The sequence below is a fragment of the Mobula hypostoma genome, chromosome 12, assembly GCF_963921235.1.
Source record: "Mobula hypostoma chromosome 12, sMobHyp1.1, whole genome shotgun sequence".
In the NCBI taxonomy this organism is placed as follows: Eukaryota; Metazoa; Chordata; class Chondrichthyes; order Myliobatiformes; family Myliobatidae; genus Mobula; species Mobula hypostoma.
Window position 1 is genome coordinate 9,613,139 of NC_086108.1, and position 16,371 is coordinate 9,629,509.

General features: G+C 45.8%; 1 protein-coding gene across 1 annotated transcript in view; it reads left to right on the forward strand.

Annotated features, from left to right (window-relative positions):
- The first annotated feature begins 2,655 nt into the window (after positions 1 to 2,655).
- The window catches only part of LOC134355113 (glia maturation factor gamma-like), a 28,795-nt gene continuing 15,079 nt past the window's right edge, over positions 2,656 to 16,371 (forward strand). The window contains exons 1-4 of the mRNA XM_063064860.1: positions 2,656 to 2,926; positions 11,230 to 11,326; positions 13,814 to 13,863; positions 14,725 to 14,773. Of these exons, the coding sequence (XP_062920930.1) occupies positions 2,924 to 2,926; positions 11,230 to 11,326; positions 13,814 to 13,863; positions 14,725 to 14,773 (199 nt within the window). The 5' untranslated portion in view covers positions 2,656 to 2,923. The remainder of the gene's footprint in view (positions 2,927 to 11,229; positions 11,327 to 13,813; positions 13,864 to 14,724; positions 14,774 to 16,371) is intronic.

The window sequence follows — 16,371 nt, forward strand, 5'->3', positions numbered from 1 at the left end:
AGCAAACACCTCCTCCTCTGTAATCTGTATAGGGTCCATGACCTTGCTGCTGCTTTGCCTCACGTCTATAGACTCCATGTCCATCTCCTGAGTAGATACAGATGCTAAGAGTCTGTTAAATGTTCTCCCCATTTCTCTTTTGGCTCCATGCATAGTTTGCCATTCTGATCTTCAGAGGACCAATTTTGTCCCCTGCAATCCTTTTACTCTTAACATATCTGTAGAATCCCTTCGGATTCTCCTTCACCTTGCCTGCTACAGCAACCCCATGCCTTCTTATGAAATGAAATATCTTTATTGTCATTGCATAGTACAATTTGTCATGCACCAATACAGCGAAAATGAGTTTGCAACTCTCGTACTCAATGCTATAAAACAACAAATAAAATAAATAAACAATAAATAAAATCAAGTAACCAGCCAGTACAAGCAATGTCCAGCAGTACAAAAGCACAACTCAGATACATGACAGCCATAAAACCAGTATTAAAAGTATTAATATAACTAATTTATGGATGATGCTTGATCGATTGGTTCACAGCAATTATAGCTCTGGGGAAAAAGCCCTCCTGATTTCTTTCTAAAGTGTTCTCTTGCATTTTGCTATACCATATAAGTACCTCATTTGTTCCGACCTGCCTCTACCTGCTCTCTGCTCCATTTTTTTCTTAACCAGGGCCTGAATATCTCTTGAAAACCAACGTTCCCTAGACCTGTTATCTTTACCTTTTATTTTAACAAGCACATGCAGGCTTTGTACTCTTAAAATTTCACTTTTGAAGGCCTCCCACTTACCAAGTGCACCTTTGCCAGAAAACAACCTGTCCCAGTCCACACTTTCCAGATCCTTTCTGATATCATCAAAATTGGCCTTTCTCTAATTTAGAATCTCAACCTGAGGGCCAGACCTATCTTTTTGCATATTTACTTTGGAACTAATGGCATTATAATCACTAGATGTAAAGTGTTTCCCTACACGAACTTCCCTCATAGCAGATCAGGTATTGCACACTCTCTCTTTGGGACTTCTATGTCCTGATCCAGGAAACTTTCCTGAACATATTTGACGAACTCTATCCCATTTAGTCCTTTCAGAGTATGGGAGTCCCAGTCAATACCTAGAAAGTAATACCACCTACTATAACAACCTTATGTTTCCTGTAATAGTCTGCAATCTCTTTACAGAGTTATTCCTCTGATTCCCATGGACTGTCTGTAATAAAGACAGTATGTCCAGACTGAGCTCTGCTGTGACATTTTCCCTGACTAGCAGCGCCACCCCTCCCCCTTTAACCCCTCCCGCTCTGTCGCATCTAAAACAACGGAACCCTGCACTATTGAGCTGCCAGATCTGCCCCCACCCCCGCACCAAGTCTCACTAATAGCTACAATATCATAATTCCATGTGTTGATCCATGCCCTGAGCTCATCCTCCTTTCCTACGACACTAGTCGCACCATGCTCAAACTTTTGATTCCTGACTTGTCTGAGGTCTTACCAACATCTACCGCCACAATTTCTCCATGATCTGCTGCAAACCGTCTCTTCTGTACAGGTCCCACCTTCCCTGGAAGAGAACCCAATGATCCAAAAATCTGACACCCTCTCTCCGAACCAACTCCTTAGCCACGTGTTAAACTGTATAATCTTCCTAGTTCTGGTCTCACTAGCACGTGGCATGGGTAGCAATCCTGAGATCACAACCCTGGAGGTCCTGTCCTTTAACTTAGCACCCGACTCCCTGAACTCACTTTGCACTCTTCCTACCTGTGTCATTGATAACTACATGGACCATGACCACTGGCAGCTCACCCTCCCGCTTAAGAATGCTGAGGACTCAATCCGAGATATCCTGTCCCTGGCACCCGGGAGGCAACATACCATCAGAAACCTCATTCTCGTCCACAGAACATCCTTTCTGTTCCCCTAGCTAACAAATCCCCTATCACCATAGCTCACCCCTTCTCTCCCCTTCCCTTCTGAGTGACAGTCAGAGACCTGACTGCTGTGGCGTTCCTCTGCTGGATCATCCTCCCCAACAGTATCCAACGTGATATGCCTGCTGTTGAGGGGGGTGGCCACAGCGGTACCCTGCACTGGCTTCTTAACCCCTTTCCCCTTCCTGACTGTCACGCACTTTCCTGTTTGGATAACTCAGGGCTCCAAGTATGTTTTTAACCCTTTCCTCACCCTGAACCGCGTGCAGGTGCTTTCTGGTTCTGGATCTGCTTTAGTACGTGCTCTTAAAATTCCTCTTGCGTTCTCCGTGGTAAAGCCCAGGTTCATTTAGCACTGGAGGAATGGAATGTGTCACATGCCAACGGAACACCAATGAGGTCGGCTTGGATGAAGGAGACGGTAGTTCGTAGAAGCCTGTCTGGTTCAACTGAGGAAAAGCTTTGTTGGTAACAACAGGGAATCTGTCTCCCCTCTGGTTTTCTTCCCCTTGGATAAAGAAAACTAATCTGATGAGAAATCAACTGAGAATGACCTTTGCTCATGGCAGCAGGCGTTTTGATTTCCCTCCCTTTATTTGGAGGAGACAGTTGAATTTTAAAAAGCAGTTTGGCATAGAAGAACTGTAACTTCCCCTTTGGCCGTTAAATCAGCAAGAGTTCCGTTGCATTTCTCCGAAGCGGCTTTGTGGTAAGCCGGACAGGACCTTGAGATCTGAATCTTGCCTGCAGGAACACTCGCTGGGCAGGAGCCATTTGGTTTCTGAGTGCAGGGAGCAAGCTCCTGGGAGTCATTCAATACAGGAGTCTTTTGGAAACTTTGTTTCTGCTTTCAGCTAGAAAGTTGCTTTATGCAAATTTGTGGCATACGTTATCTTTTTCATCAGTTTTGAGGAACTGACAATTCGAGCATCCTGTCACAAGGCTAGGCTGAGTTCGATTAAGTACGGCCATACTGAGGAATCGTCATGGTAAGCAAATTGCATTTCTTATCAGGCATTTTCTTCCCCATTCAGATATAAAAAGTGTCCCTTGATACCTCTTTCGTTGATACTACACCCATGGGCAGAAACAACCTCAGGTGGGTCTCTGTAGTCCTATGTGCTTTTCTTCTCACTCCTGGCCACCAGCCTCCCCAGCATCGAGGACACCTTCAAAAGGCGATGCCACAAAAAGGCAGCATCCATTGTTAAGGACCCCCACCACCCAGGACATGCCCCCTTCCCATTGAGGGTAGGAGGTACAGGAGCCTGAAGGCACACACTCAACGATTCAGGAACAGCTTCTTCCCCTCTGCCATCTGATTTCTGAATGGACATTGAACCCATGAACACTACCTCACTACTTTTTTTCTTTTCTTTTTTTCCCTCTGTTTTAGCACTGCTTACTTGATTTAATTATATATATTTACTGTAATATATAGATTTTAAAAATTATTGTGTATTGCCATGTACTGCTGTCACAAAACAACGATATTTCATGACATACTGTATGTCAGTGATTTTAAACCTGATTCTGGTTCTGAAAATTGTGCACAGCAGTGAGGAGCAGGGACTCGGGAGGGGGGAAAGGCGCTGAATTTTCTGACCTACTAAAGCGGGGTTCCCAATCTGGGGTCCATGGACGCCTCAGTTCATGGTAGGGTCCATAGCCTTATAAAGGTTGGGAACCCCTGCACTAAAGATCTCTGGCTTGCTGAGGATAAAGTTGCAGAAAACATGGTATGCTGCCACATTATAATCCCGACCTTGTACCTCGTGCAGAGTGAAGCGCTTCTAGACTGCGCATTAACCCTAAACCCAGTTCTGGAGGAACTCAGCAGATCAGGTAGCATCTATGGAGAGGAGTAAACAGTCAATATTTCAGACCAGCACACACAAAAGTGCTGGAGGAACTCAGCAGGTTAGGCAGCATCCGTGGAGGGGAGTAAACGGACAGTCGTGTTTCAGCTGAGATCTTCATCGGTACTCATGGGGTTCTGATAAAGGGCATCGGCCAGACTTGCAGAGTTCCTCCAGCATTGTCTGTGTGTGTGTGTGTGTGTGTGTGTGTTGCTCTGAATTTCCAGCATCTACAGATTCTCTTGTGTTTATGGTGTTCCGGAAATTTAAGTATGTTTCCAATCTGCCTCTCCCAGGCCTGTGCTTCCTGGATGTTCATGGTTTGGTGACTAGCGGAAGTGACTGATTCTATCTCTCGGTGGCAACATGTTTCTGGTCACAAACCCTGGTTGGTAACTCCGTTCTTTTGGATTCTCCAACCACAGCTGTTCTCAGCCCACGAGCAACGGCCCTTCCTCACCTTATTCCTGTGACTCAGCTAACAGGTGGACAAACTATAGGGCAGAGGTTCCCAACCTTTCGTATGCCATGGGCTTACCATTAACAGAGGGGTCTCGGGGACCCCAGGCTGGGAACCGCTGCGTACCGTTGCGTACCGTTGGTGTGACCGCATTTGGTTCTGGTCAGTTACCTGGTGTATTTAGTGCCTGGATTCACTGGGGCAAAGGGAGGAGAGAGGGACTGATGATAGTGAGAGAGAAAGATAAAGAGAGAGAGAGAGTGAGAGCAAGAGAGTGTGTGTGTGTGTGCGAGAGCGAGAGAGAGAGAGAGAGAGAGAGAGAGGTGAGGAGGAGGTGAGAGGGAGGTAGAGACAGAGAAAGACAATGAAAGGCAGAAAGACAGTGAGAAAGACAGACAGACAGAGATAGACAGAGAGAGAGAGAGAGATAGGCTGATGTGAGAGAGTGGTAGAGAGAGGTGAGAGAAAGGTGAGAGGGAGATAGAGAGAGACAGAGAAAACAGAGACAGATACTAAGAGAATAGATAGTGAGAGAGAGACTATTAACTCTCAAAATTCACAAATCATTTGAAAATCCCAGAAATGCTCAGCTTTTCCCTCTGCACATATGGAGCCTGAATTTTAAATATTAAATTCACTCTTCAGGTGGTGTTGATGTGATTTATTTATTTATTGAGATACAGCACAGAACAGCCCCTTCCGGCCCTTTGAGCCACACCGCCCAGCAATCCCCCGATTTAACCCTTGGCTAATCACAGGACAATTTACATTGGCAGTTCACCCAACAACGAGAACACCTTTGGACTGAGGGAGGAAACCGGGGCACCCGGAGGAAACCCACGCGGTCACGGGGAGAACGTACAAACTCCTTACAGGCCGTGGCGGGAATTGAACCCATGTTACTGGTGCTGTGAAGTGCTGTGCTGACCACCACACTGTGTTCTGCACAGTTGGGATTCACTTTCACATCATCTTCCCTTTGCAGTCTCAGTTCAGAATCTCTTCACCTCGGCCCTCCTCCCTGCCCCCATTGATTCTCCTTGAGCTCCATTTATGGCTTCTATCAGTAAGTTTTCTTTCCTTCTTCTTAGAAGAAATTCGGGTGGGAGAAATTTGGCCACTCGCTCATCGAAACCTGCCCTGTCATTCAATGTAATAATGGCTTTGCATAGGTACATGATTTGGCATAGACTAGATGGGCTGAATGGCCTGTTTCTATGCCTTAGTGCTGTAAAGCTCTATAACCCCCAACTTTTTGTTGTACCCTTCTATTTCTTTCAATTTCCTTGGAGGGTAAACGTCTAACAGTTTCAGTCTTTAGCGCACCAACCATGTTAAGGAGTTGGAGCTGGGACTGGATGAACTCCGGGTTATTCAGGAGGTTGAGGGGTTGATAGAGAAGACATACAGGGATGTAGTTACACCCAAGGTGCTGGGTGGCAGTCAGGTGGGGGAAAGGGGATAGGCAGCCAGTGCCGGGCACCCCTACGGCCGTTACCCTCAACAACAGGTTGGAAAATACTTTGAATATTGTTGAGCAGGATGACCGAGCAGAAGAAAGAGACAGCGGTCAGATCTCTGGCTCTGTGGCTCAGAAGGAAAGCGGGGTGAAGGGGCGAGCTGCAGTGATGGGGATTCACTGGTTAGTTAAACAGACAGGAAGTTCTGTGGATAAGAACAGGCTTCCCGGATGGTCCATTGCCTCCCGGGTGCCAAGGTCAGGATCGTCTCGGACTGAGTGTACAGCATCCTTAAGTGGGAGGTGAACAACTAGAAGTCCTAGTCCACGTAGATACCAATGACATTGGTAGGACGGGTTTCTGCAGAGGGAATTAAGGGAGTTAGGTGCTAAGTTAAAGGGCAGGACCTCCAGGGTTGTGATCTCAGGATTGCTACCTGTGCCACGTGCTAATGAAGTCGAACTAGGAAGACCATACAATCTAACATGTGGCTAAGGAATTGGTTAGGAGGGAAGGTATCAGATTTTTGGACCATTGAGCTGTCTTTCAGAGAAAGTGGGACCTGTACAAGAAGGGACAGTTTGCACCTAAACTGGAGGGAGACTAATACCCTAGTGGGAAGGTTTGCTACTGCTGGGCGGGGGGTTTAAACTAGAGTCGCAGGGGGATGGGAACCAGTGCCAGAACAGTTTTTAGAGAGGTTGTGGAGACAGATGTTGTTAAGTCTACAGACAAAGTCAGGAATCAAAAGGTCGAGCATGGTGGGACTAATGTTCTGAGCTGCATATATTTCAATGCAAGAAGTATTGTAAGAAAGACAGATGAACTTAGGGCATGGATCAGCACAGGGAATTATGATATTGCAGCCATTATTGAGACCTGGTTGCAGGAGGGGCAGGACTGGCAGCTCAGTATTTCAGTTCTGTTGTTTTAGTTGTGATAGAATGGGAGGGATTAAATGTGGAGGTGTGGTGTTACTAGTCAGAGAGAATGTCACAGCAGTGCTCTCTCAGGACAGTCTGGAGAACTTGTCTAGTGAGGCTTTACGGGTGAAACTGAGGAATAAGAAAGGTATGATCACGTTAATGGGGCTGTATTACAGACCACCCAAACAGGGCAAGGGATTGAGCGCAAATTTGTAGAGAGTTCGCAAATTGTTGCAAGAAACCCAAAGTTGTTATGTAGGTGATTTTAGTTTTCCACATATTCCCATAGTGTAAAAGGACGAGACGGGATAGAGTTTGTCAAGAGTGTTCGGGAAAGTTTCCTCAATCAGAACATAGAAGTCCCCACGAGAGAGTGTGCAATACTTGATCTGCTATTAGGGAATGAGACTGGCAGGTGACCAAAGTTTGTGTAGGGGAAACACTTTGCACCTGGTGATCCAATGCCGTCAGCTTCAAGGTAATTGTGGAAAGGGACGGGTCTGGTCCTTGAACTGGTTCTAAATTGATGGAAGGCCAATTTTGATGTTATCAGAAAGGAGCTGGCAAGTATGGATTGGGATGGGCTGTTTTCTGGTAAAGATGTACGTGGTAAATAGGAGGCCTCCAAAAGTGAAATTTTGAGATTACAGAGATTGTATGTGCGTGTCAGAATAAAAGACCAGGATAACAGTTTTAGGGAACCTTGGTTTTTGAGAGATATTGAGGTCCTGGTTAAGAAAAAGAAGGCGGTGCATAGCAGGAATAGGCAGAAAGGAGTGAATGAGGTACTTATGGAGTATAAGAAATGCAAGAGAACACTTAAGAACTAAGTCAGGAAGGATAAAAGAAGGCATGAGGTTGCTCTAGCAGACAAGGAGAATCCTTAGGGCTTCTACAGATATGTTAAGAGCAAAAGGATAGAAAAGTGACAAAATTGGTCCTCTGGAAGATCAGAATGGCAATCTATGCGTGGAGCTGAAAGAGATGGGGGAGATCTTAAACTGATTTTTTGCTTCTGGGAGGTGGACACAGAGTCTACAGATGTGAAGCAATCCAGCAACGAGATTATGGACCTTATACAAATTACAGAGGAGGAGGAGTTTGCTGTCTTGAGGCAAACTAGGGTGGATAGTTCCCCAGGGCCTGACAAGGTGCTCCTTTGGACCCAATAGGAGGCTAGTGCAGGGGCCCTAGCAGAGATATTTAAATCATCCTTAATGACAAGTGAGGTACCAGAGCATTGGAGGATAGCCAATGTTCTGTTGTTTAGGAAAGGCTCTCAGAACAAGCCAGGAAATTATAGGCTGGTGAGCCTGACATCAGTAGTGGGAAAGTTGTTGGACAGAATTCTAAAGGTTTGGATATACAGGTTGTGTAAGTCTTATCTGAAAATCCAAAATCCGAAAACCTCTGAAATTTGATTTTTTTTGAGCGCTGACATAACGTCACAGATGGAAAATTCCAGAAGGCACTAAGAAGGCTCCCTGGCGATGGACGGGTCTCTGTGCACCACAGATCGTTCTGAGCATTATCAGTACTCTTCAGAGATTGTCTGCCTGGCATCAGTGGCTGCATGGCCAGGACTTGTGATATGTACTGGCTGCTCGTACGACCATCCACCGCCCTCTCCCATGGCTTCACATGACCTGCTCAGGGTGGTGGGGAGGAGGGGGTTATGCAAGTTCTACACCTTGCCCAAGGGTGACCTGCAGGCTAATGGAGGGAACGAGCATCTTACTCCTCCTTTGATAGGAACGTATTTCCACACCACCACCTGCACTTTACGTAATGCCATTAAATTTTTAAAATGTTTCTGATGAAAATCTAACACCACAACAAGTCTACAACACCAATTGTTTTTGTATCTTACATAAAACCTAAAAAAAGTAGTGTATTGTAACCTTTTAATCAAAACACGGCATTGTTGGTGCAGACTGACAGCTGATCAGGTATTCTCCTGATGCTGCTGTGCTGCTTTTGATACCATAGTTATTGCCCAGTATGCCACTGGCGTTTAGCACAGCAATGGAGGTCCTGCATCTCTGTCCTTGGCCATCTTCTCTACTGTGCCCCAAGTGAGGTTCAGGGTCCTCATTTCTGCCTCTCCGGTATGGTGCCAAGTTGCCTTTGGTCTCCCGTGTTTCCTTCGCCCTTCAGGTGTCCAATGGAGTGTTGTCTTGATGATGGAGTTGGCCTGTCTTCTCATCGCGTGCCCAACCCATCTCCCACGTTTCCTCATGATGGTTGTGGCCATGTCCTCTTGGTGACACTGAAAGACAAGGGCGTGGATCGCCATCATTTCAGACTCTGAATTTATCTGCTATCTGTAAGCAATCTTTGTCTTACACTTGTTCATCACACTTATGTAATTAACAGTAAAACAATTATTACATACCATTAATATAATGAAAACATAATGCATGCAGAGTTTGTGGTATATAATAACTTTTACTGTTCAGTGCATATATGTTTTCAACAAGTGTAAGACGAAGACTGCTTACTAGTAGCACATAACCCAGAGTTGGCAATCCCAAGCAATCTCATCATGTATTCCAAAATCCCAAAATATCCAAAATCCAAAACACTTCCAGCCCCAAAGGTTACTGAAGCTGTATTAGAATTTGGATGGACAGGGACTGATTAGGAAGCGTCAACATGGCTTTGTGAGTAAGTCACTGTCCTGTTTTGTTACACCCGCAAGATGCTGGAGGAACTCAGCAGGCCAGGCAACATCTATGGGAAAGAGTATAGTCGATGTTTAGGCAGAGACCCTTCACCAGGACTGGCTTTTTTGTTGCTACTTTAGGGTGATTTTTAAATCGGGGCGGGCTGCTGGTAAAACTGAGCTGAACTGAATTGAAATATGCCTTTTGATTTTGTGTTTTATATTCTGTGTTTTTCACTTTTTTCTTTGTTGCTTTTTGCGCATTTTTTCCCCATGTGGCGGGGGGAGGGTGAGTTTGCTGTTTGACGTTTCTCTTTGAATGGGTTGGTTCCATGGTTCCTCTTTGTTTCATGACTGTCTGAGGGGAAGACAGATTTCGTGATTGTACATGGCATGCATACTTTGAAAAATAAATGCTTGAATCTTTGAATCTTTGATAAGGCTCTGTTGAGGCCTCAGGGAATATTGTGAACACTTCTGGAGCCCCTTATCTGAGAAAGGATGTGCTGACATTGGAAAAGGTTCAAAGGAGTTTCATGAGAATGATTCCTGCAGAAAGGTGTAAATATGGTTGAAAGAGTACAGAGAAAATTTACAAGAACATTGCCGGAACTTGAGGACATTAATTATAGAGATAGGTTGAATAGGTTAGGATTTTATTCCTTGCTTAATCTCTCCTCATGGGTCATCTGTGGATGGGGTAGAAGATTGTTGTAGGTTACAACAGGACAATGACAGGGCTGAGAAGTGTCAGATGGATTTCAACCCGGCGTGTAAAGTGATTCACTTTGGAAGGTTGAAATTGAAGTCAGAACACAGATCTAATGGCAGGATTCCTGGCAGTATGAAGGAACAAAGGAAGCTTGGGATCCATCTAAATCTTTGACAAACTTCTATAGATGTGTGGTGGAGAGAATATTGACTGGCTGGATCACAGCCTGGTATAGAAGCACCATTCCCCTTGAATGAAAAATCCTATAAAAAGTGGTGTATGCAGCCCAGTTCATCACGGGTAAAACCCTCCCAAACATTGAGTACATCTACACAGAGCGTCACCACAGGAAAGTAGTATCCATCATCAGGGACCCCCACCACCCAGGACATACCCTCTTCTCGCTGCTGTCATCAGGAAGAAGTCACAGGAGTCTCAGGACCCACACCACCAGGAACGGTTATTGCCCCTCAACCATCAGTCTCTTGAACAAAAGGGGATAATTTCAATCAACTTCACTTACCCCATCATTGAAATGTTCTCACAACCAATAGGCTAATTTTAAGGACTCTTCATTTCATGTTGATATTTGTTGTTTATTTATTATTATTATTTAGTTTTGTACTTGCACTGCCTACACTTGTCTTTTGCACATCGATTGAGAGCCCAAGTTGATGCAAGCTTTCACAAATTCTATTATAGTTATCATTCTAGTATGGATTTACTGAGTATGCCCACAAGAAAATGAATCTCAGGGTTGTATATAGTGACATATATGTACTTTGATACTAAATTTACTTTGAACTCTGAACTTTGATGCCCATAGACCCCTCAAAGCTGCTGCACAAGTTGATAGGGTGATTAAGAAGGCGTGTGGCGTGTTGGCTTCATTAGTCAGGGGATTGAGTACACGAGCCGTGAGGTAAAGTTGCAGCTCTGTAAAACCCTGGTTAGACCATACTTGCTTTCATAGCCTAGTCCTCTCGAAATGAATGCTAACATCGCATTTGCCTTACATGCCTCTAACTTAACCTGCAAATTAAACTGTCGGGAATCCTGCACTAGGACTCCCAAAACCCTTTGCATCTCTTATTTTTGAAATATCTCCCTGTTTAGAAAATAATCTGTGCCTTTATTCCGCTTTTTTACCTGGAGGCTGACTGTGATTTCTTTCCTCTGCTCTGTTCTCCACCGTCCAACCTCTGGTCAGTCGGACTCGCTGGTCGTCTGTGACGTGGACTCCGAGCTCCTGGCCCGGCTGAAGAAATTCCGCTTCCGCAAGGAGACCTCCAATGCTGCCATCATCAGTGAGTGAGGGGCCTGGGTTTGTGGTAATGGGGGAGGGTGGGGGTCACCCTGTGATGAATGCCTCTCCCCTCAGGTGATCATCCCCTTGCTGCCCCCCCACCTCCCTGGAGCTTCCAGTGTGACTCCAGGGCCAGGGAACGAGGCAGAAGGCCGGCCTTTGATGATCTTAACCCTTTGCATTGAGCCAGTGTTGTGTTGCTCGTGGGGAAGACCGGGGGGGGGGGGGTGGTGGATGGAAACATCTACCCAAACTCAGTCCTTCTACCCCAGCACGGGTGGATGGTCTGGGCTGTATCCCTTCGACAAGACCCATTGAACCATTCAAGGTCCTGGGGTGGATCTAACGTCCTCGTGGCTTTGGCCAGTGGTCCTTGGGTTGCCTCCTGGCAGGGTTGTGGTGCGGGGGGAGAGTGGAGGTGGGAAATCAGACCGTACACCCGCCAGCAACCCAGTGAATCAACCTCGTGGAGTCTGTCCGCATTGGAGCTCACCCAAAACTTGTCCCCTCACCCGTAACATATCAAGTTTCAAGTTTGGGTTCAAGTTTAGTATCATCTGACTGTACATATATGTGCTTGTCCATCATGACGTCGATGAGGACCTTGACACCATTATGATGGTGTCTAGACTAGCGCGTGATTTGGATTTAAGTGAGGGAGAGTTGCGCAGCCCATCTGGATCCAGTGGCAAGACAGAGCCTAGACAGCTGGAGATGGGACTAGGCACAGTGGATGACCAGGACGTCTTCTGTGTCTTGTCCTGCTCTACATGTTCCACGATACTTGCAGAGAACGCCTTCTTAACCGTTGGACCTTCCATTGGTCTCGTCCGCTCAATCCGCCGGAGTCTGTCTTCACATGCTGGGATAGACAACTCCCTATCTCACCGAGGGTTTGAGACCCGTCGGCTACCCTCACCTGGTTTAGCCGGCATGTCGAAGCCGTTGCCCGGGGTGTGGCCGCTGTCGCATGCAAACAGCTACGGGGAGCCACAGGTGAGAGCTGAGTGCCAGGTGGGGACCAAAGGTGGACAAACCGCCCTGAAAAGGACGCGACATGTTCCCCCACCAGAGGTGCTACCCCTCCCTGACACCCCATACACTCCGTACATATATACAACTAAACGAAACAACATTCCTCCGGTCCACAGTGCACCCACTAAACATGTATCACACACACCACATTAAAAAATATTACCATAAGACCATAAGATACAGGAGTAGAATGAGACCATTTGGCCCATCGATTCTGCTCTGCCATTTCATCATGGCTGATCCAATTTTCCTCTCAGTCCCAATCTCCTGCCTTCTCCCTGTAACTCTTCATGCCCTGACCAATCAAGAATCTACAGCACAGGCAAATTGTAAACAGTAAGCTGCTCGCTGTCCTAGTGACAAGGTCTCGGTAGTGACAAGGTCTCGGTGGTGACAGGGTATCCATTAATCTCACAGCCTTAGGGAGGAACCATTCTAGCAGTCCTGGTCCTGATGCTCTTGTACCTCTCTCCTGACGGTAGTGGGTGTGCGGCTCTGTAAATGAATGGCTCTTGCACCTCCTGCAAGGACGGAGTGATGTTAGCCTTACCTGGTCCAGAGCTACATATGGCCCTCTGATGCAGCCATAACCACTGAGGGTGCTCATGGGCGACTGTCCCCAATAGTGGACTCGCTCACACGTAGCGTGTTAACTCACGCTTGGCCTTGCCTGTATCCACTGGTCCCTGCGGTGTGTTAGCATGGCAGTTAGCGCAATGCTTTCGAGCAGCCAGTTGTAAGATAGGCGTTCGATTCCTGCCGCAGTCTGTAAGGAGTTTGTATGCTCTCCCGGTGACTGTGTGGGTTTCCTCCGGGTGCTGTGCTTTCCTCCCACAGTCCAAAGACGTACCAGTTTGTTTGTCCAGAGATCTGGCGCAGAACAGGTCCTTCCGAGCCAAGTATCCGGGTCGCCTGGCAACCTGCCTATTTAATCCCAGCCGGATCACAGGACAACTCACAATGACCAATTCACCTACCAACCAGAAATCCACACGGCCATGTGGAGAACATAGAAACTCCTACGGACAGTGGCGGGAATTGAACCCGGGTCGCCTGTACTGTGAAGTGTCGTGCTAACCACGGCACTACCTTGCCACTTACCTATCTGTCTCTGTCATGATGTTAGACACCTCTGTCAGAACACTCTTTAGTCTTCTACACTCCGAGAGATGAAGTATCAACCTCTCCCCCAACCCACTCCCTTGATTACACCCATGTGACCAATTAACCAACTAACCTGTATGCCTTTGGGATGTGGGGGAAACTGAAGCATCTGGAGTTCACGGGGAGAACGTACAAATTCCTCACAAGTGGTGCCGGAATTGAACTCTGAACTCCGGAAAGCTGCGAACTGTAATAGTGTCGTACTAACTCCCACACCACCAGGGCGTACCTGTGGAAGGGTCTCGTCTTTCTTCAAGCGTTAACATTTCATGTCCCCCTCTCCTTCTAGTTAAAGTTGACAAAGAAAGCCAGAAGATGGTGTTGGAAGAGGAACATGAGGTGAGTCCCTCAAACAACCCTTTCAAAAGTTCAAAGATTCTGCTGTTCTGATGAGTAAAACGTGAAGTCCAAAAAGTTTCAAACTACATTTAATATCAGAGAATGTATGCGGTATACATTCTGAAATTTGTACTCTTCACAGACATCCACAAAACAAGAAACCCCACAGAATGAATGATAGACACATCAAAGCCCTGGTTCACCTCCTGCCTCCCTTTTCACAAGCGGCAACTAAAGCATCGACCCTCCTCCCCTCCCCTCCCCACTCGCATCAGTAGAAACACTTTCTGCCCCCCCACACACCTCACCATGCAAGCAAGAGCAAAAGCCCCAATGAGACCTTGATCCAGAGTCCATCAAAACTATAGTCCATCCTAACAATTTGGTATCTCAGACGGGCTCTCTCTCCATCGAGAGAGAGAGGGCGATTGCTCGAGTAGAGGTGCCTTCCTCTGACAGCAGCCAATGATCAGCAAATAAATCACCTGCTGTCTCGATGTCCCAGTCTCCCTCATTGCTTCATTCGACGAAATCGGGCCACTCCCTGACTTCTGATCTCCCAGCCCCGAGGGGTGCATGTCTTCCTAGCCGTTCCCGGAGCTAGCACAATTGGTCCGAAAACCTGCCACTTGCGAGCTGTGCCTTCGAAGAGGAGAACATCAGTGATGAGCTTTGTTAATATAGATCCCTCTAGGCTCTGGATCTCCAGTTCAGTCCTAAATCCCTACGGTTTTTATTTCTCTAAAATAGGCCAACACTGTAAAGATAGATGTAGAGTGGAGAGTTTACCAGGAGAACTGTTATAATCTCAAAAATTCTCAGCCCGTACAGTCATTGTTAAACCAATGTTTTTCCTTCCAGGACATTTCACCAGATTCACTCAGAATGGAACTACCAGAGAGGCAACCTCGATATCCTTTAGTAAACCATTTTTCCTAGCAATAACAATTGGTATCTGTCAAAGCGTAGTTTGCAAAGCCTTAGGACTTCAAACAACCTTAAAGATAAAACTAGGCAACAAATCTTTTTCAGAACTGTTGCTACCTTAGACTTTTTCTGTGGTTATGATAGACTTCTTGAAGCTAAACACAAACCAAATTTTGGACTAGTTGCATCATTTTGTAGGAATTTGGAGAAGCAAGAAATTAATTTTTATTGAATATAATAAATTTAGTTGCATAACAGTGCTGACACTTTGCAATAGTTCAGCTAAGCTAAAAATGTTTTGTTGATGATTTTCACTTGTACTCAGTGTCTGAAGCTGCTCACTTAAGTGTCCAACAATAATCAGCCAGCACTGATGGATTCCAGCTGCCCTGATACCGTTCCTTCATGACCGCAATGTCCTGGTGAAACCTTTCACCATTGTCGTCACTGACAACGCCAAGAAGTCTAAATGGGAATGCAGAAAATGAATCTTTAGTGACATGTTGCGCTTCATGGTTTTGTATGCTTGAAGCATGTTGTCAACCAGCTGCACATAGTTTAGTGCTTTGTAGTTGCCAAGAAAATTTTCAATATCTTTGAATGCTTTCCATGTGATTTTCTCCAGTCCTACTGGAAGTTCTTTAAATTGCCTGTCATTGATGACCTGTTTGATTTGTGGACCAACAAAAAATGCCTTCCTTAATCTTGGCATCAGTTATTCTGAAATAGGAACTGAAATAACAAATATAGGTGATTAAAATTGGTGCATGATAGGGAAATTTTATGGTGATTTTCATAATCAGCAGCCCAAAATCCATAAGATAGACCGAAAAGTATTGATGAAGTAATGTTGTCAGCAAATTTGCACAAGTCACGTTCCCACAAATGGTGATGTGGTAAGGGCCAGGTAACCAGGAAGTAAAACAACACAGACGCTGAAATCTAAAAGTGGAAAATTCTTGATTTATTCAGCAAACTGGACAGCATCTACAGAGGATCCTACTTTCGGTGGCCACTTTATGTGTTACACCAGTACACCTGTTCATTAATGCAAATATCTAATCAGTCAATCATGTGGCAGCAACTCAATGCATAAAAGCATGCAGACAAGGTCAAGAGGTTCAGTTGTTGATTAGACCAAACATCAGAATGGGGAAGAAATGGGATCTAAGTGAGTTTGACCATGAAATGATTGTTGGTGCCACATGAGGTGGTTTGAGTATCTCAGAAACTGCTGATCTCCTGAGATTTTCATGCACAACGATCTCTAGGGTTTACAGAAAATGGTGCGAGAAACAAAAACAAAAAAATCCAGTGAGGGGCAGTTCTGTGGGTGAAATCGCCTTGTTAATGGGAGAGGTCAGAGGAGAATGGCCAGACTGGTTCAAACTGACAGGAAGATGACAGTAACTCAGACAACCACACATTACAACAGTATTGTGCAGAAGAGTGTTGCAGCACCTGAAGACCATGAGCATAGATTCAATGGCTACTTTATTAGGTACTATTATTAACTAATAAAGACCTTGAGACCATAATGTATAGGAGCAGAGTTAGGCCATCGAGTCTGCTCTGCCTTTT